At 45.0% G+C, this 23,488-nt stretch overlaps 1 protein-coding gene across 2 annotated transcripts; it reads right to left on the reverse strand.

Moving 5' to 3' along the window:
- Positions 1-3,022: 3,022 nt before the first annotated feature.
- On the reverse strand, positions 3,023-22,907 carry bmal1a (basic helix-loop-helix ARNT like 1a). 2 transcript variants are annotated; one of them, XM_031868102.1, is made up of 20 exons: positions 22,788-22,907; positions 14,851-15,038; positions 13,813-13,876; positions 12,886-13,033; positions 12,614-12,634; positions 12,288-12,320; positions 10,938-10,967; positions 10,269-10,426; positions 9,977-10,056; positions 9,684-9,776; positions 9,418-9,535; positions 8,729-8,878; positions 6,973-7,219; positions 6,080-6,186; positions 5,819-5,969; positions 5,638-5,717; positions 5,442-5,550; positions 4,955-5,048; positions 4,377-4,470; positions 3,023-4,294 (listed from the first exon to the last, which is right to left on the reverse strand). In XM_031868102.1, the coding sequence occupies exons 3-20, from the start codon at positions 13,856-13,858 to the stop codon at positions 4,137-4,139; spliced, it is 1,917 nt and encodes a 638-aa protein (XP_031723962.1). In that variant the 5' UTR covers positions 13,859-13,876; positions 14,851-15,038; positions 22,788-22,907; the 3' UTR covers positions 3,023-4,136. The 2 variants fall into 2 exon arrangements, with proteins under 2 accessions (XP_031723962.1, XP_031723963.1); XM_031868103.1 differs by lacking the exon at positions 13,813-13,876 and having other exon boundaries at positions 10,938-13,033.
- Positions 22,908-23,488: the final 581 nt, after the last annotated feature.

The following is a 23,488-nucleotide window of genomic DNA, read 5'->3' on the forward strand; positions in this document are numbered from 1 at the left end:
GTGTGTGTGTGTGTGTGTGTGTGTGTGTGTGTGTGTGTGTGTGTGTGCGCGTGCGTGCGTGTGTGTACACTGATTTCAGTGCCTCTCTGTAGTCCGGCATCACTTGGAGGCGAGTGAGTTAGCTGGATCTGAAGGTGTGTGTGAGGCTTTTAGTTTCCCTTTGTCCTCTGAGTCCATGTCCTCGCTCTGCGGCTCCTCTCCGCTGACCGTCTCCCAGACTCTGCACAGGTTCCTCACCACAGAGTCAGAGGACATGTTGGACACCATGTTTTCTAATAAATGCTGTTCACAACACCTGCCTCCTTATTTCAGTCCGTCTCTAGAGTCCATCTAGATTTGTCTTCATATTTGATAGAAGGATGGAGAACCTGCACTGGGTCCAGAGCAGACTGCTGGAGAGGAACGTTCTCACAACAACCAGGACACCGTGTATGATGACACATCAACATTTGAATAAGCATGGAGCAACTCATAAGGTAAAAACATCATGAGCCCACAACCTAATACAGTTGTGCATAATAGAATAAGAAATGACATGAGAAAAAGAAAACTTAAGAAACAAAGTAGAATGATGAGTTCAGTGCATCGTGGAATAGTCTCCTTGTGTTCTGAAAGCACACAAGGAGTGTTTGCCTACTTTAGATTATTCTGGAATAATTACATACAATAAATGGAACAATTATCTGACAAGAAGGGTTCCTTTTGCTTAGCTTATATTTTCTCATTGTATTAACTTATTTCATTATGTTTGAATCTTATTAGGTTATGTGCTTGTGGTTTTTCTTACATTATGTGACGATTAATACATTCTGAGGTTTAATTAAATTTCAATTAATAAGTTGCTACATATGAATCTAATAGTTCTAACTGAACAATATTGTTTTGGAGTTTAAACCTTTAAACTAGCACCAGAGACATGTATAATAGCTGACTCAGATTAAATGTGTATTTAATCTTTATATAACCTTTTGGCACAAAAATCAAACCCATTAAATCTCAGAGGAGAACATGTGGCGAGAGTTCTTCACTGACCTTCACACAGCTGTGTTCAACAAAGAGGCTTTAGAAAGCAGCGCGCTCTCTCTGACTCTCTCTCATGGCAACATCATATATAAATACCACCGGGCTGCACTGATTGGCTGAGAGCACAGACTACGTGGATCACGTTTTTACAGGACTGACAAAAAGATATTAGCACCATATTTTGTCCATAATGACAGAAACAAATTTTATTTTAAAAATATTTCACTGCTGATACATACAATACACTCATCATACTCATATATATATATTTGCATAAAGTATACTCTTAACATGATAATATTTAAAGATTTGATACATTATTGATAGTCAGGTGGGGAGGGGTATATCGACAAGAGGAACACTTTATTGTAGTGTGTAGCGTAAAACAATGAAACAAAACCACTAGAACAGATACAGCTGCTGCCTGATTGGAAGAGGACAGGAGGGGGCGGAGCCTGGGCTCAGCAGGTATTTCATGGTCAACAGTCTTGTTACAACCCGCCCGTGTTCACAGGGACTGCTGCAGCTCTTGCACCATTTTGCATCCCCGATGGGAGAGAATCTCCTCATGTTCAGCCAGAGATTAAAAACGTAAGTAAGAAAGTGTCTGCCCAGTTTTTGTGAAACATAGATCCCCTTCATCATCCATCCATATGGTGACGTGGTCAGCAGCAGTGAGCGCTGGAACAACGCTCTGGGTTCTTTGGCTTTCAGAACACCTGATGCTTAGCTCTGTGAATCTAACAATACATGAGAGGGATGGACAGAACTCGTGAATCTAAAATGAATGTCCAGCATATTTCAGGACTTATTTGTTTTCAAAAATCCAACAGTCATGTTTCAAGATCAAGAATATATATTAGTAGTTGTTACAGACACATCCACCTCCGATGAAAGTGAGCTGCGAGGGGAAGAGGATGTAAGACCCACACTGCATTCAGACCGCCCCAGGACACCACGAGCTCTGTCCCCTATGACTTTCATCCGTCTTCTGTACTCGCCCTGTCCACATTCTAGCCCTCTGCTAACAGCCCGGTCACATGTAGCCACAGCGCCACTGAGTGTCATCAAGTGCTAAACAGATCCATCACTGAATCTAACGCAGGGGTCTTGGTTCTTGAAGAAGTTACAAGGGGTCACTTCCTCTGTTTTCATCTGAAGCTCAGGTTCAACGTTCAAGAAAATCCACAGTCAGCCCTCCTGTTGCTGGTACAGAGCATTGCGAGTCGAACTGCATCATTAAGTGCTCCATAAGGGTACTGGTGTAGAGGGAGAATGTGACCCAGGCCACCAGGTGTTTCTGTTAGCGGGCTGATGCTAGTCAGCCTGCTAACATGTGTTAGCCTGTAGACTGCAGAGTGAGTGTGTAGTTGGTTGGTTGGCACACCTCGAGTTGCTGTTTAAAGAGACATACAGCTGTTTACTGGTCCATCATGGTGGACCAGTAAACACACACTAGACAAAGCAGTGGTGTTCTTCACTGGAACTGTATTGTGTTGGATCTGAGCAGACAGCTGTGATCTCATGCACGTGTCACACACATACATGCTGATGGTGGTGGTGGGGATGATGCAGCCAGAATGTGAACTGTGCAGTCCATCCACCTGTCCTCCATTGTTGTGTATTGTCTTTTTGAGGGTCAGTGGGGGTGCGGCCTCTCCCAGCATGCACTAGGTGAGAGACGGGGTAGAGCTGGACAGGAAAGGGCGGACGCCAAAGCTGCATCTCAGTTCCATAACCACGTACACCTTTATATGGTATACGGAATTTGTTTTTACTATCAAAATAAATGATGGAATTAATTAAAGACATTCAATGTCAACTGAACTGCAGCTTCTGATGTTTTTGATTTCTGAAGTGTTTTTTTTCCTTCCTTTGTGCACTGAACAGTGAGCATCTCCAGCACACTCAAAGATCAAAGGGGTTCATACCAATGCTGTTTTTCAGGCTGAGCAGCTGCTTACACACCGTATGTAGTCTGGACCACAGAGTCTGGGACGGGTGGGTGGAGCTCGGTGTAGTGGACGCAGTGGGGACTGAAGGGCAGGTGATGCAAACTGGTTCACAATGAATACATTTGTCTGAGAGAGTGATTGCATTGTCAGAATCTGCCCCATGAGTTATGATTATTTCCAGTGATGAGGACTCGGATTGAGAAGCTCTAAGGGTCCAGACACATCGAGCTTTAACTTTGCCAGCGTCTCTCTGTTTGGGTGTTCGGGTCACAGTTTGGATCTCGTCCCATCACCCCACTGGTTCATCATTATGCAGACCTCCACTGAGCCAGTCATACGAATCACTGGCTGCCACAGCAGGAGCATTATCGTTAAATGTATCCTCTCAACTTCCTTCTGGCAGATGTCCTGCAAGTAGTTTGTGTCTGAAACTTTTCAAATGTGTTGTAAAAAGTGGGACCATGTGACGGAGTCGCTGATAACTGTGGTGTGAGTTAAGGAAACAGCAGCTCGGAGTCTTTTTCCTTTAAATGGACTGAAATACACCTGCTTGTGAAATTTTGTGGCTCTGGAATAAAAGGACCTCTAAGAATCTTCTGAGCAAATCTTCAGAAGATAACTGCTGTGTCCATTTCCCATGCCGAAGATCAGCTGGCTTTTGTTTTGGGGGGGTGGGGTGCACCTCAGCAGTGTCTGTACAGCATCAACCTACAGGGACACGTGAGTGTACAGCTGGAGATGTTTAGCTGTTTGTGAACGTCTCAGGAGACAGAGTTCAGTCCACTAGCAGACACGCTGCATCCTGGGACCTGTTAGAGAGACGCTCTCTCACCGTGGCAATGTTAGGGACACCCAGTCTGCAGGCGACACTGCAAAAAAGGACCATCTTAACACTTCATTTACATAAAATCCCAAAGAAAGTCAGGGTCACTTGTGCACCTACAGGGAATGACGAATGAGAAAGTAGGAGTGAAATCCAGCAGTGAGAGCCTGACAGGATCTCCTCTTGTATGTAGTACTTTTGGGAAAACGTTCAGTATCTACAGCCTTTTCTATGACAATAGAATGAGCTAAGATGGATGTTTGTTGCAGTGTAGTTGTTACAGAGGGCTGAACTCTGTCCATCTGGTGCTAATAGGTCCGTCTCCCTCTGCGTCCTCACAAAGGCCAGGGCAGGTCGCTGAAGTCCACGGGGCCGCCCAGGCCGGCGTCCGCCTCCAGCAGGGACATGATGACGGCCATGGCCGCCTCGTCGTTGCTGGGACTGCTGGAACCGGGATCGTCCATGATGTCTATACTCAGGTGGGAGTTGTCACCTGGAGGGAGGACGAGTGGTTGAGAAAGCACCAAAATAAACTCGGTAAGAGAGTATTTAGTGTGTGTTAATGTCCAACTCACTCATGATGGACTGGTTGGAGTAGGGGTAGCCTACAGAATCAGGTCCAGGAAGGATCCCTGTGCTTGGCAGCTCGGGTGTCCCTCCATTCTGAATCTGTAGATGTGAGAGAGAGAGACACACACACACACACACACACACACACACACAAAAAATCAGTTTCCTCTCAGAACAGACAGTGTAGGATGTGTCAGTGTAAATGTACATGCATCACATCTTCCTAGACAGAGCTAGGCTACCCGTTACAGAGGGAAACTGCAGCTGCTAAGCTAACCAGCCGCTGGCTGTTGCGTCATGTCCATGGTTCACACCTGAGAGGGGACTGGATCTTCTCATATAACTCTCAGAAAGAAAGCCAATAAGCTCATTTCACACTGTCTAACTCGTCCTTCAGATCAACGGCTGGCTAAATCTCTGCTCATCAGGTCAAACATCGGATGACATCCGTGCTGAAACAACAAGCTGCAGATGTTTAATGGAGGACGTCACACCACATTAATCATGGAACATGGAGCTGAACCAATCAGCTGAAAGGGAAGTCAGATATGATCAAATGCTTCTGAAGGTGTACATGTGTTACCTTCTTGCCCCCTGGGGAGCAGGTGTCAGCTGGGGGTGTGCTGGTGATGTTCAGAGGGCTGGAGCCACAGCTGGAGGGGGAGGAGCCTCGGATCCTGACAGACACAGAGACACAGATGGTTTTTATTAGGCTATGTTATAGATTTGATTTCCTAATCATCAACCTCAGTGGAGTCATAGTATGTCATTTGGGTAACAGGTTTTAAGACATGTGACATTTTACCAGTGTTGCCATGACAGTAAGTAGACATTACATCCTTCAGTGGAGACTAGCTGTCTGAGTCAGCGTCAGTCAGGAGGACTGAGAACAGATCGGCAGAGTCAGCACTTCTGCTACTTATTCATTTTATCGTCTGCTGTTTTTCAAATGATATGAAATGTGAAATGTTTGCATTTGCCAAGTGTGTACATGAGCCTGTGCTGTGTGCCGAGTCACTTCATCTGCTTCAGAAACGCCACCGACATGCAGCGCTCTCCTCTGCACTCACCTCTGGATCTCCATCACTTCCTCTGCAATCATGCGTCCAATTTTACCGGCTCCCGCTCTCGTGCCCCCGGGGATGCCAGGGACCGTCTGCAGCGCCCGCCTTCCTCCACCTACCAATCAACAGTTCATTGAGAAGGATGAGTGATTGACAGCGGGCGGAGGGACGGTGGACAAATGAGCATGCGTTAGTCTTTTACCCTCTGAGGTGAGAACACTGTCCATGCTCTGTGGTGAGGCAGCAGACTGAGGGTAGTCTGATCCCTCCATCACAGGACACCTGCAGAGACAAACACACGCCATGTTTCACCTACGTGTGCTCCATCATCTACTACGGGGGGACGGCGTCTACTACGGGGGACGGTGCTCTGGTCTACTTACGACACGACGGTGTTGGTGGACACGATGTACTCCACCTCCTTGGTCCAAGGGTTCATGAAGCTGAACCAGCGGCTCCTCAGCGTGATGAAAGAGCCGTCTTTGATCTTGAATTTGTAACAGTTGGTGTTGATCTTCTCTCTCATCTGCAGCACTGTGGAAACACACACACACACACACACACACACACACACACACACACTGAAGACTCCACTCCTGCTCTTCACTCAGCCACTGCACCATCAACAGCCATGAGGCAGCTACCTTGTCTGTGGCACTCTGCCAGGTGGCCGATGTCGTCCTGGTGGAAATACTCGTAGAAGGAGGTTCCCAGCAGCTCCTGGGGCAGGTAGGCTAGGATGGCTGTGGCCCTGAAGGTGAGACAGGTAGATGGAGAAAGCTTGAGTGAACTGTGACAGCTACATTCTCTGACTTCCAGCATCAGACGGATCCAGATAGAATCCAGCACCCTCTCACCTCAACTCTCTTCTTCTGCATAGGACATCTAAAGGTGACCACCTATAACAAACCCTGACCATGTTGGCTGAACCAACATCCTCTTAACACTCGTTATGTTTAACCACTCCCAGGCTCCGCCTCTATACAATGTGAGCATGATGAGAGGGGCCAGCCCGTCTGTCTGTACCAGCCCCCCCATTCATTCATCAGATGAATGAACCAATGACCGCATTGTCTTCATTTACATGAACCATCATTGGCATGTTGTAAAAGCCTTACAGTGAAGTAACAATAATAAGTAGGCTGGTTTTAAATATACGACTGTGTGTCGTCGTCTCAGAGACAGTACAGCCTTCCTCTAGTACTGGCCTTTAAAAGCATCACACATGTGTAGGGATGCCACTACATGGATTACTGTGGCAACATATATGTATCTCAAACACATTGTGATATCAAACAATATGTAAAGTAATATAATCTAGCTAGAGAGACTTTGGTCTGTCCTGCTCATTCAGCCTCTTTCTGCTCTCTAAAGGTTAGAAACACTTTTCAGTATGAAGTGATCTACAGACTCAGATGACAACAGAGATAAAGTGAAGCTGTAAAATGTGCTGAGGACGGGCCACATGTTGAACGTCCTATCACACGAATAAACCACGAGTCTCCGTTTAAAGCTCCCTCACTCTCTGGCGTCTCACCTCTGGTCAACGAAGACAAATTTGCCGTCGATGGCGTGTCGGGAGACGTACTCCGTGGGCTTCACCCGGATGTCCGCCAGACTGGGCTGGGGGACGATGTGGGGGTGCAGGCGGCCGATGGCTACCAGGCAGCTCAGGTTGCAGCCCTCGTTGTCGGGCTCGTTGTCATCGTCCAGGCCCATCTTGGTGGGGGGCCAGCTCTTCAGGTAGCCTGTGCTGTGGATGGTGCAGAAGCTCTTACGGTCCGCTGTGATGAGGGGAGAACAGGAAATGCTTTTCAGCTCAGTGAACTGAGAGTAAAGGCGTGAGCGTCTCTGATTGGCTGACCATGTGAAGCTGTTACCAAACCAGATGTAGAAACCCATAAGAGATTAAATGATGTCTTGAAGAGCTTTAATATACTGAGACTTCCATTTAGAATTATTAATAACCAAAGAAATAAAAACCTTCTTAAAAAAGTAATCATAAGGTAAAAAACTAAGTAGTGGCCACTCCCACCTTCTGGTGAAACTACAAAACAAGTCATATGGCAAATCTTTGACACAAAGCTCATCTGTGTTTCACATTTTCCATATGTTAAGATTCCGTAGCATCTCATTCCACACACACGTTATGTCAAGAGACACCACTAAAATACTGTGCAAGATCATTCCTGCAGAACTCAGTGTCCAACATGACTCCACTAAACAAGAGAATCATGACGGCTTCTATGTAAAAGCTCACAGGCGTAACGAGAAGAAGAAGGAGGAAGACAACGAGAACATCCTCCATGAAGTCCAGCGTAACAGGAAGCTAAGGACACTAACTTATCAGCCGCTCTCGCTCCCGTTCTTAAACCTTTCTACCACCGATGCTTTGACCCTTTTTTGATGTATACCCTCCTGTTTTTACCTCCTTTTGAGTTTCTCCAGATGTCGGCAGTTAGGGCTCTGAGTGGTGACCTGCATGTAGTACACATTACACCGAGCCTGAACGCAGCCTGTGCAGGTTTATGTCTTTATTTATCTTCTAAAAATTAAAACACAAGTACCTGAATATTGTATCAACATGAGCCTCTGAGGAGTTCGGTCATATTTTTCAGCATCAGGAACAGCTCGGGGTTCAGTGGACACGTGGAGAGCAGGAGCCGGGGATCGAACTGCCGGTCTTTGTGGTGAGAGGATGCCCGTGCACAAACATGTTGGTCGGTACTCATAGCCACAGGGCCATTTATGACAGTAACGCTCATAACCAGGTGTTTCATGGCTCTGTGTGATCAGGTTCAGTGAAGTGCAGCATGGAGTCTGATGGCTCAGTGCAGATGGAAGATGGACTCAGTGAACCCGTTTGTCCCAGAATGAACCAAACTACTGGTGTTAAAGCTCCCTCACTTCCCACAATGTGCCAGCTATCACTATTCTTAATATTTGTGAGTTCTACTCCCATTATAGCAGCGACAGCGATCACTGCGTGCTACTCGACATCTCTCTGGGATACTAGGCCTTGCGTGATAAAACCCAGTTTGCTATGTACTTAAAGAGGCCTACTTCCTTGGTTGTGTAACGGAGAGGTTCTCCGATCACTGATGTGTGGTTCCTGGCTCTAATCGGGATGGAAGAGCAGCAGAGCAGGGCTTTGGTAACGAGGTAGCTGAGAGACTGAAAGTAGCTGAGGTAACAGCTGGAGGTGGAGAAGAAGCTGCTGGGCAGCCTGACACTTTAGGGTAAGAGGAGGAATGTGGGTGACAGAATTGAATCCATGTTTGAAGAGAAAGTACCTTTTTTCTTGGAACAGGTGGAGGGAAAGTCCTTGTCCTCTACTTTGACAGAGGGCCTGTTGCACTTCATCCTGCAGAAAAAGGAGCGCCGGGCTCCAGAGCAGAGACGGGACGGTCCGGGGGTGATGTCCGTCTTCACTGGAAGACCCGCTGCAAACACACACACACACACACACACACACACACACACACACACACACACACACACACACACACACACACACACACACACACACACACACACACACACAACGAGGGACAGCTTCAGAGACCATCACTGGATTGAGTCGTTTCTCACATCCGGTGCAATGTTAGAGGCTAAAGTGTTTTATTCTCAAATACACAAAAATAACATGAACCAATACAACATGAGATTTCTATCTTCACTTCCTTGAATGATGCTCATTCCTTCCATCCTGCAGAAAATGAATTCAACTATTACTAGCTGCGTCCCCGTGTCCTTGTCATAGCTTTCTACTTGCTTTTAGTCATATTTCCATCTCCTCTCGGCTGTGTATGATCCCCATGTAAACGCTCCCTCGTCGTGCTACGGCTGCTTCATATCACACAACACAGGCAGCCTGGAGGTTGCTGGCAGACACAGTTTGGTTTGGTAATGTGAGAACACTTCAGATTAAGATGGAGGCTCAGGCTGGACCACAGTCCTGATTCTGCATGCTTGGCCTTACTTTTAGCATCGATGAGCCTCTCTCGTGGGGCCGTGTCGGAGGAGGACAGCTGCTCTTTGACCTTGGCAATGTCCTTGGGGTGAAGGTAGTCGAACAGGCTCTGACCTATCAGGTCGTTCTGAAGACGTGAGCGACACCGAGAGAGAACAGAGGGACTGAAGTCAGACGGGAACAGAGCACAGAACTACTAACTAAAATCTTCTACTAGCGTTAGAGGGAAACGCTCTAAACGCTCTTTCCTCCCAACACAACCACGGCCAGCATACCTGGCTGTAGTTGAGAATCTTGTAGACGGATTCAGAAACAAAGAGGATCTTTCCACGGTCGCACCCGACCACAAACAGGAAACCATCAGCAGCCTGCATCGTCAAACACAAAGCTCTATGAGCTCTTCAGAAACACAGTGTGATACAGCTCTAGAACATGCAGCTTGATGTTGAGAGACGAGGCTGAACATCACGAGTAAGAAGAGGATGTAACAGCAGCGTGGTGCTACACTGTTCATTACTTAACGACACGGTGGAAGTGTTGGCTGTCTGGTCATGTGAACTGCACTCACCCTTAATATCAAGTGCTTCAGCTCGTCATCAGAGAGGAAGGCGGGCTTGTAGTTGGCCTCTGTGTACGGGTTGGCTGCACCTGCACACAACAGTAAAGGTATTCACACTGCAGCTGCACATCCAACAGCCTGTCTGCTATTTCACATCTTCCAGAATTCTGCTAAACAGACATGTTTTACTGGAACATGAGGAACAGCTCAGTCCCTGATAGGGTGAAATTCATACTCGTCGTTAGTCGTTTACAGTACCAGCCACAGCTAACCCAAACCCTCACACGTCGTTCATCCTGACCTCTGAGTGTCTTCATGTGCTGGACAGCCATGCGCAGCACCGTCAGCTTGTCTAGTTTGCGGGACATGGCGTTACAGGTGGGCACCAGCGATGCCAGCTCGTCGATGAAGCTGTTCATCTTGTCCCTGCGGCGCTTCTCGATCTGGCTGTGAGCCTCTCTGTGGAGGGACAAGCACCAGACATCAGCAGTGATCACACGGAGGACTCTCTTCTTCTCCCATCTGGCTGGCAGTCATCCCAACAAATCCAAAAATCCCTCTCACCTGTTGTATAAAAAGACAGAATCCAGAAAAGTGTGGAAGTTATCGTAACATGCTATAAATCTCAACACTAAGTAGCGGCTGCCCTCTCCAGATGAAGTGCCTCGGTGTTGTCTGTCCTTCAGCACCGTGACAACACGTCTCTGTTCTGTCTCCACTAGCTGCTACTAAATCCAGCGTTCTTTACCACGCAACAGAAAGAGAGCTAGTCATCAGCCACCAGGTATGCTCTTACAGTCCCCGAGTTCCACATAATGCTCTGATCTATACACGTCAATGTATAAAGTTTCTTACTATCAACGCACACAAAGCTCCCTCTGTTCAATGAGACAGAGGGACATTTAATGCATGCGAGGGAGATGAGAAGGTATGAGGAGGCAGTGAGAGAGAACTGAAGGAGCTTCTATACCTGGCATTCTTAATCCGGCCCTGCTGGTCACTGGAACGACAAACAGAGCAATATTAGAGAAGAGGAGGTTCTGTAACCAGCATCGAGCTCTTTCTCACACACACAGAGTTATGTAAAAGTGGAACAATTATTTACGCCCCCCCCCCAAAAGCTCTGCCCTACACAGACTGACTGACTTTCCGCATCTCAGCAGATTTAGGAAGAGTTTACCGCATTGACACATTTAGAGTTGAGATTAAAGGTTTCAGTTTTCCAGTTCCCCTTTTAAACAAGTTAAAAAGCTATTTTCTAAACACCTTCAGTCATATCTAGTCATGCAGACAGTGTGCTGTATACCTGAATGTCACCGTGCCTCAGAACAGGTTTACTCCTGCGAGTAAAGTCACGTTTAATCCTCACGCATGGATTTGTCTTAGAAATCTTAACTGTGAGTGTGTGTTCCTGAAAGTGTGTTGCTATGGAAGGCTACACGGTCACTCTGTTGAAGACAAGAATCATCAACTAGAATTACCGTCAGCTTACATCCACATCTGTCCAAAATGTCATCACTTCATCATTTTACACATTTGTGTGGAATACTCATAACTAGCGTATGAATTCAGACCTCCTGAGATATGACGTTAGAAATCAGCAGACAATGAGATGGTTAGACGTGTCAGAAAATATTAGTAATAAAAGTACAGCTGTCAGCACGACAGAGACAAAAGGAAGGGTTTGACACGGCGAGAGATGACAGAATATGTCTTGCTGCAGCAGAGCGGAACAAGGACCGTGTTCCAGAACGTTACACCGTTGGGTGCTACAGAGGATGTTCCCCTGGACAGCATGGACACCCTCAGTGTGAGGGAGAGTACACAACCAATCAAATGAAGGGCCTTTTCCAGAGTAACGCCAGGAGCATCTGCAGCTACGCATCAATGTTTTATCTTTGCAGGGATGATATTGGATCATAGAATCCTGGAGTCCACCACGTGCAACGTGGTCCTCTTCCCCTTTTGTAAAGAGGACCCGCCCCCTTTAGAGATATAAAGGGCTCATTTAAAGGCAACTAAAACAGCTGATTATACACTAATAAACACATACTTATGAATATTATATTCAGGTGTGTATAAGAGAAATAGATTTAGTATAAAAGTCATGTTCTACTCCTGTGAGCTCCACTAACCGAACCTCTTCATGGTGTCGGTGTGCTGTTAGACATCTCAAGAGATGGATCTCTGACAAATCAAAAGACAACTATCCACTTTGATAGACATCACTGGAGGTCAGAGAGGAAATATGGTTCTTATGATTATGGGATGGGATAGAAATACAACACTACTGAGGATTAAAGCACCTGCTTTATCTTACCTTCCCAGTTTATCTTTGTCTGGGTCCATGTCACTAACGAGCAAAGACAGGAGAGGTTAGTGTACACCGGAACATTCATAAACCCACAGCACTGTCTAAGAGCAAGGGGCTCACTGGGCTCACTGCCTCGGGTTTTCAGTCTACTCAATATCTCATGCTGTAAAATCTATTGAGGGTCATTGATATAGAAATCCTTTTTATTGTCATATACACATACACGAAATTTGACTTCTGCATTTGACCCATCCCTGTATATAGGGAGCAGTATGTCAGATGAATTAAACCTTGTGCAACATCTATCAACATTGAGTCAGGTTTGAACTTACTCAAATGAGAAGCCATCAATTCTGTAAAGAAACACAAATGTATTAATGAAAATGAGAAATGTGAATATTTACAATGTGTAAAAAAACAACGGACTACTCTACCAGAGTACAGATTTTGCTTGCTTTCTTTCCTGCACTACTTCCCACATCTTATTCCCTCCTTTCTTTCTCTCCACCCTGCCTTTAGTTCCATTTGTTGCCTTGTATAATCTTCTTCAGCCCTTCTTCTGTCCTTTCTTTATTTCCTCTCTCTCTCCTCCGGGTGTCCTTACTGGTAATCGGTAGTGCTGCCCTTCCTCTTGCGGGTGTAGTCCATGCCAGGCGTGCTGATGGAGCTGGAGATGAGGTCAGTGGAGCCGGGGGACATGAAGTCAGTCATCGTAGACGAGATGTCCATCCTTTGGTCTGCCATCAGGTCATCTGCAGAGCAGAGACAAAAACCGGACTTTACTGAAGGGACTAGGAATGAACTGGTGGGTTCAGCTGTTCTGGAATTCCTGAAGCTTGCAGTCTCACAGGTAACCCATTTAGGAGTGGAAATAAATGAAGTTCTGTGTGATATTGTTACTTTTATTTAAAATACATGAAGTTTGCAGGCTCCTACGTCAACAGACAAGAGAAACTCACAAACACAGTGCAGTACAGACCGCTTCCATAACATTAAACTGCCAACTAAGAACCAAGGCATGCGAATGATGAGTCATGTTATCTTACCGACAAGAAATCCTTAGAGGAGTTCAGGTCAGCATCTGAGGTTGGGAGCGTTTTGATTGCCTCCTAACGGCTCTCAACATGTTGACAGCGAGCCTGAGGCTAGCAGCTGACGGTGCTAGCAGAGAAAGTGCTGACAGAGCGAACAGTGGAGGGGAAACATGAGGCGGGGTTCTACGTTCAGTCATGGAAACGTACCATGACTGTGACCGCCGTATGAGAGCAGAGCAGTGAGCTAACCAGCGGGACACGATCACGTGCACCAACATGCACACTGCCGACCGGCTATGTGAACAAAGAGATGAGAGGCTCTGATAACAACACACACTCCTCCATATCTATACATAGATGATAGATGTTGATGAGATATTAATGATCTGAATGTGAATACAGCAAAGATCAAAGTGGTCTCCGTGGAAACATCTAGTAAGGAGAGCTCCGGACATTCCTCTTCCTTAGGACCGTCTCTGTTATCAAGTCCCACTCACCACAGATGTTCATCACAGCCTCTGTGTTAAAATCATCTCCTTCCATCCACTCTGGAGCCCTCAACTGTGAACACACAACATGAAGGGTCAGTCCCAGCAGGAGAGCGGCCCTTCTGAAACTAGACACACAGTTAGAGCTTCAGACATCGTGGCATCCAGGAGGTCACGTGTGGAGGAAGACACCATGTCTCATACCGTACGGTTTACATTACAGTCACAGTGGTGTGTCATGTGTAGGGATGGGTACCGAGAACCCGACCAGAGCATTGATGAGCTACGATGTTAGAGGAATTCATCTTATTGACAGTTTAGATTTGTTTCCAGTGAGATATTTCTAAGTATAATGACTCTGCTGTTTCCAGTCAGCCCTACGCTAACTACTGGTCAACCCTACGCTAACTACCGGTCAGCCCTACGAGAGCTACCGGTCAGCCCTACGAGAGCTACCGGTCAACCGTACGCTAACTACCGGTCAGCCCTACGCTAACTACCGGTCAGCCCTGATGCTAACTACCGGTCAGCCCTGATGCTAACCTGAATGGGGACAAAGCAATTCAATCATCCGGCTCTTCAATGATATCCGACCAAAAAGATACAATTCTGGAGGTTGTAATGGAAAATAAATCTCATACATATTCATCATCATCATCATGGAAGATTTTAGCGTGAAGAACTTGGAGAACATTCTATCACACAGCCCTACAGTGTTCTGCAGTGGTGGTTTTAGACTTTCTCAGGGTCTGAATGTATTATTGCCCATCAAATTCACTTTTCATGATAATAAGACATATGCCTATTCAAAAGTATAATCCAATACACTTCAAATTCTGCTGATACACATACACTGTAAGTAGGAAACACACAAAGTGAACTGTATCCAATGTCCTTTTTTACATTCCAAGCTTCAAATGTCTGTTTGTAGCTGAGCTGCCTCCCCAACATTCACTTCATTTTCTGTTGAAAGAGCAGCAGACAGCTTTCCTTGGTTCACACTGACCTCAGTGAAGGGAGGAGCAGAGCTGCTTCTGCTTCACTTACCTGGATAGGACACTGGAACAGGCCTCCTGGAGGGGGCCGGGTTTTGTCTGGATCAGTCTGGTCTGCTTCGTCCTGGTCTAGTCTCAGTCTGATTCGATTCAGCCGGACCTAGTTCCATCCGGTTTGATGTGGTCAGTGTGCCCCGATATGAACTGACCCTCAAACAGCTGATGCAACCAGTCTACCCCCTGGAGAGAGGAGAAAAGAAAAGTCAGTTAAATGTAAATGTAGTCTCACTAATCTAAAGATGTAAACAAAAGACATCAGAAATTGAAAACAACATATGTAAGTAACATTACAAAACTTGATTAAAAGCAAAACATGAAACACAAAAACAATTGAAGTCGTTATGTTCTCGACTGCTGACCTGAAAAAAGTGAATCTGGGCTATTTGGATCGTTTCCTGATGCTCCATCCGTCTCCGGCTAACTTTCCGGTTTTAAACCCAGTAAACCGGCTCTTAATCATACATATGGAGAAGCTATTATGCTAAAAGACTGAGGCTAAAGCTATGTCAGAACCCTGTGTGGCTGGTGTGCGTCCCTACGTGTTTGTATTTTAAACCGCTATGTTTTCACTATCTAGTTAGACCAGAAACAAATGAAGAGGACAATTAGGATGTGGATTAACTGATGTGTTTGGCAAATGTAATGCTTTCACAGGTAGTGTTGGCTGGTGTTGCTGGACTGTTAACTTAGCATAGCATAGATCAGAGTCGCTAACGTGAGCCTAAACTGCTGCCCACTTCAACCTGTGTAATCTGGGGATTTTCTTTGATCGATCCATGTCGTTTGAGCCCCATGTTAAGCAGCTGTCCAGATCATGTTTCTTCCACCTAAGAAATAACAGTAAACTGAGATCTGTAGTATCAACACCTGAACTAGAGATGATCATACACACATTCATCTCTTCACGCATTGACTACTGTAACACTCTTTTCTCATCACTCAGTGTAGCTGCTCTTAACCGCTTGCAGGTAATCCAAAACGCTGCCGCCAGATTACTCACCAGGACAAACCGACGGTCTCACATCACCCCCATACTCAGATCTCTCCACTGGCTACCTGTAGCATTTAGGATACACTTTAGAATCCTCACTCTCACTTACAGAGCACTACACGGTCAGGCTCCTACATATGTAGCTGAACTACTTCACCCTTATTCACCCTCCCGTGCTCTCAGGTCAAACATGTTAAATTATCTGTCTGTCCCACGCACACGACTTAAGACCCGTGGTGACCGAGCCTTTGAGGCAGTAGCACCAAAGCAGTGGAATGCTCTGCCTGCACCTCTACGCTTTGCTGTTTCTGTGAATTCATTCCAGAATCTGCTTAAGACACACCCGTTTAGACTAAAAACTCATGGCCTAGGCCTGCTTTTAAACCACGTTTTAATTTTGTACTTACTGTGTGTGTGTAAACTATTGGCCCTTATATGGTCACATTGTGTTGTTTATGTTTGTAATCCTGCCCTGTTAAGCACTTTGTGACTTATGTCTGTAAAAAGCACTTTATAAATAAATCTTACTTACTTACTAAACTCTGACAGCATTTAGCACCAGTTTCAACCCAGTAGAGGGAAATACTCCACAGTGGAAGTGCTATTTGTGAACAAGGCTTTTTAAAATCACAAGTCAAACATGCAAAAATATCCTAAATCTCTAGGAGTCATACTTGCCTAAACTATTTTATAATATAATGTGAGAATGCGTGTGCTAGTCAGACATCAGAGAGGCCGCCTACGCTAATCGTTAAAAAAAAAATTCTAAAATGCAATTACATAAACTCACATTCTATAGTCGGACTGAGCAACATTTAGTAAAAGGATGTTACTCATATGATTCTTGTCATTGGTCACTTCGTCAGGCTGACCCAGTAGAAGTGTGTGTGGTGTTGTATTTGCAGAGACCCTCCCTCTGCATGGATCTTCTCTTCTGTCTCAGAGAGCAGGTGCCAGGTTAAAGAACGCATCAGAGAGGATGCTACAAAAATGGCGGACACAGCGCCAAACAAAAACATAGTGAGGCAAAGCTCCAAGTGGACAAAGCCGTTTCCAGAACGAGAGTGAATCTGAGGTAGAGTCTCACCAGCCAGCCCCATTGAGCCGGGGAGGAGGGGCCAACTTTTGATGTTAGTTCACAAACTGAAAATCCTACTCACTGTGCCTTTCAGAAAAGATGGTACAACAAAAGTCAGTCTGAAAGTGAGACTGAATCCTATCAGCATCCGATTCACACTTGGGCAGTTCAAATGTTTAATGTACTGTGACAGCAACATGCAGAGCAGCTGAGTTCTAGGTCAGGACCGGCTTGGTGAGCCGCGCTGGGACAAAGCTCTGGGCTGCAGGGGAAAACCACGGTGTCATGATTGAACACTGAAAGGAACCGGTGCTGGGGAGTGGAAACTGGGTCAGCCAGTCTCTGTGGTCTCAAAACCAGCCAGCTTTGATTTCCATCCACCACCTACTTCTACTTCATCAGTGAGTCAGCTCGACATTCAGCTGGGTTTTGCTGCTCTACACTTTACACCAACCCACCCTCAATCACAGCTCTAAAGACACTGTCACAAATAGTTCACTGATAAAAGCACTCTTAACATGTCTGATGATTTTACAAAGATGGACAATTACTTTTTTTAGAAACAGGAGGTCTTAAAACCTACATCTGAGTTGATATTTTTCAGCCAAACTAAATAGTTTACAGGATATTCAACATTCGTTCCTTTATAATGCATTTTATACTTGATGTCTTTCTTTACAGGGCTTGTACAAAGACAATAAAGTAGTCCATTGTTATGAAATATGAGTTTACAGATAATTACAATCCCTCTTCGTCATCATGGAGGTTGTTTTTTGGCTTTTTGCTGGTTACTCGTTGTCCTCTTGTTTCTTCACAGTACATGTTGTTTGTACTCCCTCTGGCATTTGGGAACAATGCAATGAACAGCGCGTTTAAGTCCCAATTATCAGATCGATCTCAGTTTGTAAATGATGAAACCTCGATGAAGACCAACGTTAGTCACATAGTTCCACAAGGTTCTGTGCTTGGACCAATTTTATTCACCTTATACATGCTTCCTTTAGGCAATATTATCAGAAAACACTCCATGAACTTTATTGCTATGCAGATGATACTCAATTATATCTATCGATCAAACCAGATGAAACCAATCAGCTCACTAAACTTAAAGCATGTCTTAAGGACATAAAAACCTGGATGACCAGAACACCTCAGAAATCAGTTATCTGATGATGTAGTTTCTCTAGAAGGCATTGCTCTGGCATCCAGCAGCACCATAAAGAATCTCAGAGTTATCTTTGATCAGGATATGTTTATAGTTAGGGCGGGCTCAGGTTTGCCTTGGACCAGCCCCTAGATAAGCTGCTATAGGCCTAGACTACCGGGGGACTTCCTACGATACACTGAGCTCCTCTCTCCTCTTCTCTCTCTCTCTTTCTGTATGAATTCATATCTCATTAATGCTCATTACCAACTTTGCTTCTTCCTCAGAGACACCCACTGCCACTATCATTATCAGTCACATTACTATTACTGATACCATTATTTATTTTATTGTCATCCTACTATATCCACTGCTGCTGCTGCTGTTGTTATTAGTAGTCATAATGTTTCCATCATCATTCTGTTTACTACTCTCATGATATGAATCATATCTGTCATATGCATAATGTGTTGTAACTCTGTTATGATGTTCATTGTGTACCCATGACATCTATCACACTTCTGTCCATCCTGAGGGATCCTCCTCTGTTAATCTCCCTAAGGTTTCTTCCTTTTCTTTCTCCCGGATGAAAGAACTGTGTAGTAATGAACCCACAGAGAATGATCACTGTCGCTCAGCTCGTGGTTTTTGTTTTAGAGAACTTCTGACTAACTGATGCAGTGCAGACTCACTGGGAAAGTGGCTACGTGTGTCCGTGACACTGCATGCAGTGGTACTAGGTGCGGTTGTGTCGTATTAGTTTTATGTGTGCAAGTATGAGAACATGAGCACAGAACTGGACCAATACTACTTGCAACTAAGCTTGATTATCCAGTCTAGGCCAATAGCTGTTGAAGCAAAACTAGCTAAGAATGTCCTCTGTTCTATAATCATGAGATTATACTGCTGGTGGATAACAGCAGCCACTGCTGTACCAGCTCTTAGGACTGCAGGTAGCCTGGAGCCTGCCAGTCTGGATAGACCACGGACGTGTAAGGCCTTCAAAGAGTAAATATATGCCATTAGTCATTTGCTGTATTTTCTCACTGTACTGTTTTCAGTCTCACATTGTATCACAGCTGAGAGCAACAGTTCGTTCTAAAGTGCAGAGGGTGTGAGCTTGTTAAAGACACACACACATCCTTATCATCACTAAGTCAAACCCCGGAGATACACATGCAGTTACATAAAGACATGCATTCTCAACACATTTACCTTACTTGCAGCAACAAGGAACAGAAGTGCTGCCTGAACACAATACATGGGAGTTCCAAAAAGGTTTTCCTAATATTTGTTTCCTTAGCAACAGATTTCTTTGATTATGGGGTTTCAGGAAGTGTATAAAGCGCATGGCCAATAATAGAGGCTTTGGGTAGTAGACATCAGGGCAATATGCTGCATTTGACTGCTCAGAGATCCTTGGGTCTTTGTTACTGAAAATGTCTTTCACCCTTCTGGATGCACGTTATCATTTACATCATATGCATTGAATGTGTTGTAACTCTGTAATGTTGTTCATTCTGTACACGTGACATCTATCACACTTCTGTTCATCCTGATAGTGGGATCCCTCCTCTTTTGATCTCTGAGGCTTCTTCCTTTTTTTTTATACCCGTTAAAGGTCTTTTGGAGATTATTATTGTACCGATGTGAGGCATGAGTAGCAGAATGCGGCTTACTACGTCATCGTTTCCAAACTTATGCGTTTACGCCGTCCACACGACAAGGCAACTCTGGAGTTTTCAAATGTATCCGTCCTCGGGAGTGTTTCTAAACTCCTCCGTTTTCGGTGCTCTAAAATGCCGGCGTAGTGTGGACGCTCAGTGTAAACGTAGCAAAAGAGATGCATTTTAAAATGGAGACGTAGTGTGGACATGGCCTCAGTCAGTAAGTAAGATAAACGGATTGCAGTTGGATACAGCTGCTAGAAATTGTTTTCTCAGAGCATCCTGTTGCCTCCATGAATAAATAAACAGACTGTAGCTCATGCCAACTTATAAAATAAAGGACCTGGCTTTGTTGAGATGGTCAGTCTGGTGTTTCAGTTCTTGGGAGAGCCCTGAAATGACAGAGTCCCCTCTACACACAACAAACGTCGCTATTCGTCTGAGAATAACTCATCATTAACGACGATGCATAATTAATAACGTATGATTACTGTTCCTTATTCAATGTATGGGATATTTGAGAATTTTGATGTAATGTATATATTAAAACAAGACAAGACACAGCAAGCATCAAATATCACAATATTTTGGAATAGGTACCTCGGTATCCATAATTTGGGAAGATACGAGAAAACGTTGAGAATAGTTAGTTGACCTTTCGCTAAGTCCGGCCAATCATAGTGTAGCTCTGACCAGCAGCTCTACTCCATAAACTCATCAATGCTTTCGGGCTGTTTTAGTGGATTTGGAGCTCGTCATGGCTAAACGTTGTGTAATAGTGATACTCGTTACCCGGAGAGGTTGGAAGGAGAAACACTTTTCTAGAATGTTACATTTCTGCATAAAAACCTGTGGAGCTAACATTAGCATCATGAACTAGCGGTAGCACTGGGAGCAGGGAGAAATGGATTCACGTAAGACCTAAGACTCTTATCTTCTAAGATTCTGAATGGATTCTGTCGCTCTATGTGCCGATTCCAGAATAGATTGTGAATCTGGAATCAATTTATCTAGAATCAACTTTAAATCGAATCAAGAGATACTGAAAGATTCACTCCCCTGTAAGTAGGTCTATGCTACGCTAGACACTGAAAGATTGTAACAGAGGAACAGTATTGTTCCTTAATTTCATTTTCTTCTGTCTCCATCAACAGGTGATGAGGTGGTTCACTTTCACACTGTGATCTGTAGCTTTATCTTGTTAATCTCATTTCATCTTGGATATATCCATCAAATGCACATCGTAGACCATTCGGTCTGCTTCTTTCTCAAATCAATTTGATGTTTTTACCAAAAGCTAGACAATATTTGGTCAGGGAGTGCAGTTTGTGACAGTTTGGGTTCCATGGTAACATATCTCTGAGAGCTAGACAGAGTAGCAGGGGGGGTGGGGCTTAGCCAAGGGTCAAAAACAAATGTAGAAGACAGGAAGAGACATTATTCATTTCATCCAGCAAGCACAGTCAGTACGTGCAGGAGAACGTGTATGAATCTGTATGTATCCTTCATGAGAAAAGGAACATCTCATCACATTACAATGATTTAAATTAAAATCCCCCGGCTCAAGAAGCCCAACATCAAACTGAAGCCTACTATCATCACCAGATCTCTTCGATACACCATGGAGGAATACAACCTTCTGCTACAACAGCCTTTTCACCTATTTGTTTCAATCTAATGAACATGGTCAAATTAAAACTTCCATGGATGCTTGGTGTCTTTGCAGAAATGACCATTTTATTTCTTCTTTATGGTTAATTGTGGGCCTGCTAAATCCTCACAACGAACTTGAGTTATCAAAATGCCTTTGAGGCAACACCAATCAATACTGATGAGCACTATGTAGGTTACTACCCGTCTCTGAGCATACATATCACTTATCAGTCCAAGTCTATGGTCCCGCTGGACGTCTCTCCTGTCATGAAAGGGTTAATAATACATGAACTACCACAACACTACTGTTGAAGCACAGTAGTGAGAACGAGTTATGCACAAATGGGAAAACATGTTGCAAAATACAAGTCACAAATTTAACAATCTATAACAGACCAGTGAAATATCTCAACATAAAAGCCACTGTAGACTGTCAACACTTGCTGGATTGTTTAAAAATGAATCTACAGCAGACCAAGAACCCCCATTAGAGAAGACTGTATTCCAAACAAACCAACAATCTGTGAGGATTCATGCTGACGAGTATGACTCAGAAGATGAAATAACAATGAAAAGCTGCTACTCCTGTTGGAGTCCTCCTGGAACCCTCAGAGTTCGGGATCCCCTGCTCCAAACGGCACTGATTGAGCCCGGTTCCCTGTGTAACCAAAGCCCACTGATTGAGCCCGGTGCCCCGTGTAACCAAAGCCCACTATCATGATCATCTTTTGGAAAACACCGCGGAGACTGCAGAAACCGTGCGGTCGCCACATTTCCGCTGCCAATGCCAACACCGTGTCACGATATTTCAGAAGCGAACATGTGCCTGCTGTTCGGAAGCAGCTGCGGTCCTTATAGGTTGAACTCACGGTGCTATTTGAAGAGACATACGGGGACGTGAACGGTATCGCAGCGGGGTGGATGCTGTCGAAGAAACAGAGTGCCAGATACCCACCAAGGCCAGTTTCCATAGCTAGCGTGATAGCTCTGGATAGCATTGTTCACTCAGTGTCTCGCACTTCGGACACGTTAAGTGGACATTTAACGAGCCCACGGACCGACACCTACCTGTGCACGAGCTCCCTTCGAGCCCCGACAAAATGCTGACAACCGCCAAAGCTGGCCCGTCCTACCGGGGGCGGTTTACCCTCCTTTTATCAATAACAGCATGTAGTCCCGTTGGTGGACTAATATTAGCATACAGTCGCTAGCTATGGAGCGCTAACTGTCAAGATCTGACCAGCGGCTAGCGTCCCTCCTCCTGCTCTCGAGAGCCCCACTGACATGACCACAGCGCTGGCAAAACATCGACGACATCCATCATGGTTTAAATGCCAGCAACGTCACCGAGATGCAATATTGATAACCCGGAGGCTTGTTTTCATTGTATACTCACAGTAGGTCCAATGAGCTCGGTCTATCCATTGAAAGTCGCTGATAATATGTAATAGCGACCCAAAGAACTGTGACATAAACGATTCTCGATCGGTGACCCAGTTTCTCGTCACCGTCATGCCTGTCGAACCACTAACCTAGTTTTTCAACCAATGGGGCTCGTGCTGCCGCCGTAGGTGCCACTCTAGCCAATCAGACACAAGTTGAGGCTGGGACCCTATGATGGGCGTACTAATTGACCAATGAGAGGCAGCGTCGAACGGAATGCAGGGGCAGCTTGTGTGTGAGAGTGTGTATGAAGAACACTGCATTACAAGTCCGTGTGGTAATGAGAGGTAGTTGGTGGCGTGCATTCATCATGTTTCTCCACGTTATTTGTTGGGGTCCTTTAATGTGTCACTGGTGTTGTTATACAGCTGAAGGTAAACTTATCATTTTCATTCTAAAATGGATTTATTGTGATTTTAGTATTTTGTTAGAGCAACTAAGAAAACATGTAACTCCCTCCTTGTCTGGGTCAAGTTCTTTAGTAGCCTGCACTGTGCACATTGACGCCCCCTGCTGGTCATTCTTTTACATCTTCTACTGTCCAAACACAGAAACACACAATTTAGATGATTTTTCCCTACTTATGTTATTATTTTTCATTTATGTTGAAACTATATGAGGGTAAATGAAACGATCAATACCACCAGCCAGACA

The sequence above is a fragment of the Anarrhichthys ocellatus genome, unplaced genomic scaffold (genome assembly GCF_004355925.1).
Source record: "Anarrhichthys ocellatus isolate YVR2014 unplaced genomic scaffold, GSC_Weel_1.0 scaffold41, whole genome shotgun sequence".
Taxonomy (NCBI): domain Eukaryota; kingdom Metazoa; phylum Chordata; class Actinopteri; order Perciformes; family Anarhichadidae; genus Anarrhichthys; species Anarrhichthys ocellatus.